The following is a 3,112-nucleotide window of genomic DNA, read 5'->3' as shown; positions in this document are numbered from 1 at the left end:
ATATTTACTTTGCTGCACTTTGATTCAGAAAGGGCCATATGTGAGGATATGATCCTAACCAACTTTTCCATGTTTCTACAGTGGTCTCTCAGTAAAAAAATTTATATTAAAGACACTGAGATATAAAATAGTTACAAAATAAGCTGCAACCTTATAGCTACCCATTGGTAAAAATCTGTAGTTAATATATTTGGATAAATAACTCAAGTCAGCAGCAAAGTGGTTAAACATTTGTGATTTGATTTTATCTTGGCTTGGAATGTGGTTGGAGTGTACCACTTCTAACAACTGTTTGCTAAGTTAAGGCTTCAGTGTTTACACAGTGTTGAATGAAGCAGCCTGGTCACCAGATGTGAGCTCTTCTCCAGACTGTCGTTTTTTCAGTCAGATCACTGTCCTCATGGTCCCTGTTCCAACCTTTTTCCTCAGGACGTCCACCAGCCTTTCTAACCTAAGTTGGGGGTGGGGGAGAGTGGGAAAGGGAGAAAAAGAAAATAAAAAGTACAATTGTTATCAATAATGTTTTGGCTGAAAATGGACAGTATTTGCCTGTGACCAACAGTCCTCATAGTCACGTTAAGAGACAAGGCATTACTGGTGCAGAGTGCCAAATGTTTGAGGTTAAAGAAACAGCAACACCACAAACTTTAACCTAGATCCTTGGATTATGTCAGCATTAGATGCCGCATGAAGTATATAAAATACTCATTTCAATACACTTACCTTTTTGTATTAAGGTTGTGAATGAATCATTTACTGTAATGACAAGATGACATATTAAGTGTAGAAGAGTTTCAAATTGATTTTTACCTAAGAGAAGTACATATTTCAACACAGAAATACCAGCAATATTATACCTGTTACTTAGCTAAATAAGTGACACATTGGTTGGTATACTGTACAACTCTTATGCACTAAATTCCTTTCTTTTTCAGAGTCAGCTGAAGAAAATAAAGCCAGGCATTAAGTGACTATGTGAGAAAAATTTCATATCCCTGTAGCATGGAAATAATTTAAATATAAAAAAATGATTTGACATAATAAAACCACACTTCCTGTTCTACAACAAGTTTCTATTTTTGAGTAGTATAAATATGCTAGGAATTACTAGTATAGGCTTTTTTCCCAAAGAAAATTGATTTTTTTAGCTGATTAAAAACCTACCAATTAAACTGAAAATAGAGTCAAAAGTTCAGAAGTCCATTCTGCAGTGTTTTTAGGTTATTCCATGGGTGGGAGATCACATTCATGTGGATCAGTGAGAGGTTTGTTTGACAAACGATGATGGAATCAGACTATTAATTGGTTTCCTTGTATTTTCTTTACTGAAAGCATAAAACCTCTAACAAAAGTCTTGCTTGATGTTACACACAAAGAAATCTTCCTTATAAGTGAAAATCATGCCTAGTAGTTTTCATATACACAATCTTCCCTCCTCAAAGGCTGGTAAGTGACATAGTCTAGTCTGCTGCATAGTTTGCCTCATTTATATGGATCCATGCATGAGGGTCCTTTGCAAATAAACACAGCACAGAGCTAGACACTAAAGGAATGAGGGTATTCTTAGTGCTATACACATTGGTTGAGACTATTTGGAAGTTTCAGGAAGGAATGAAAAAATCAACTGCATACAACACTGCAAACTAGTTCAAGTTTATTGCATGATTCTGCATGTATTAAAAATGCTGTTAACAAAAACCAGGAAAATGAAACAAAATAATTCAGTGCATTAAAAATCTTTGCTTTAAGAAAGATAGTAACAATCTTAGCATAAAGACAAGTTTTGTCTAAGTTTATTACTACAAATTTATCAACTGTAAATTATACATAAATACTATACATCTATTATAACAGCCTAGTGGTATAAATACCTTAACTAGAGGATTCATGGCAAATTCTTTGTATTCATAGATTAGTCTATATTAGTTGGATTTTCTGTAGTGACAAAAACTAGTGCTATCTTATACACTCTGAATATTATGATTCATGGAACTACATGAATCCTTTAAGACAAAGTTTGAATTGTAGATGAGGGGGGAAGAAAAATGTTAGTATAAATTACAGAACTACACTATAAAATTTTAAGTTTATTGTTAAAATCTGATAGTTACTTGGAATAACTGTTAACAAATGGTTCCCAGTAGAAATCTAGATAAGCCATTAATAGCATTTCTCTTCATATACTGTTAAAATCAGAATACATGCTTTTAAGTTGGTTAAATATATCCCTTCCCCATAATATCATTTATACTACTAACTAGTAAAAAAATTTTTTCCTCATAAAAAGCTCTACTTTGTATAGTTATTATTATTATTGCTACAAATTCAAAATCACTGGTATCCCAAATTACTGGGATGAATGTGTTGTGCTTCTTTTGGCTTCTCCTTTATAGACTGGTTCATCTCACTTTTGTTTCCTTTTTATACATTAGGACATCTTTCCATTTAGAACTCTTATATTTTGCTATGGTAAGAGATTAGGAGGAAATACTTTAATATTATGTTTTGCAATGTTGCCACTACATTTCAACAATTACTAGATAAACCACATTCTCAGTTTATCCAGGTTGAATGATTTATGAAAATTTGATCTCAGAAATGAGAAAAATGTCAATTACTTAGTTTCGTAAAAGCTTACTAACTTCTTTTTTTTTTTTTTTTTAAAGCTTACTAACTTCTGAAACACAATGAAGCACCTATTCCTTCCTGTAAGGAATGGAATACACCTGCCAAACATGGACTGTGCCAACAGGAAGGTAGATGCGTGGGTCTGTTGAAGCACCTTGCAGGATTTGCCTGCAGGCTATTCTTTACTGTCCAAATCAATAATATCCTTTAAAAAATTATGTAGCTCATTAAAATAGGCTCCAACTGCTTTACATATTACTCAATGGTATCGTCCTAAGGGCTTCATGAAATAGGATAAGGGCTAGAGCTAGGATTAGGATTTCTCCATTTTAAATATGAAGAAACTGAAGCACAGACAAGTAAACTCTTATGCAAGGTTCTGAGACACGACAGTGACAAACTTGGGCCTGGTTTCCTTGTTTTTAGTTCAGAGCTACTTCCATTAGGGTTTGGGTTACCAGAGACCTACAGGTTTTACATCATA

General features: G+C 33.5%; 1 protein-coding gene across 1 annotated transcript in view; it reads right to left on the bottom strand.

Moving 5' to 3' along the window:
* Positions 1-298: 298 nt before the first annotated feature.
* Positions 299-3,112, bottom strand: part of MIPOL1 (mirror-image polydactyly 1) — a 314,174-nt gene continuing 311,360 nt past the window's right edge. The window contains exon 7 of the mRNA XM_012657951.1: positions 299-451. Within this exon, the coding sequence (XP_012513405.1) occupies positions 385-451 (67 nt within the window). The 3' untranslated portion in view covers positions 299-384. The remainder of the gene's footprint in view (positions 452-3,112) is intronic.

Source organism: Propithecus coquereli, unplaced genomic scaffold (genome assembly GCF_000956105.1).
Source record: "Propithecus coquereli isolate 6110/MARCELLA unplaced genomic scaffold, Pcoq_1.0 Scaffold116, whole genome shotgun sequence".
Taxonomy (NCBI): Eukaryota; Metazoa; Chordata; class Mammalia; order Primates; family Indriidae; genus Propithecus; species Propithecus coquereli.
This window is presented reverse-complemented; position numbering and strand designations above follow the sequence as displayed.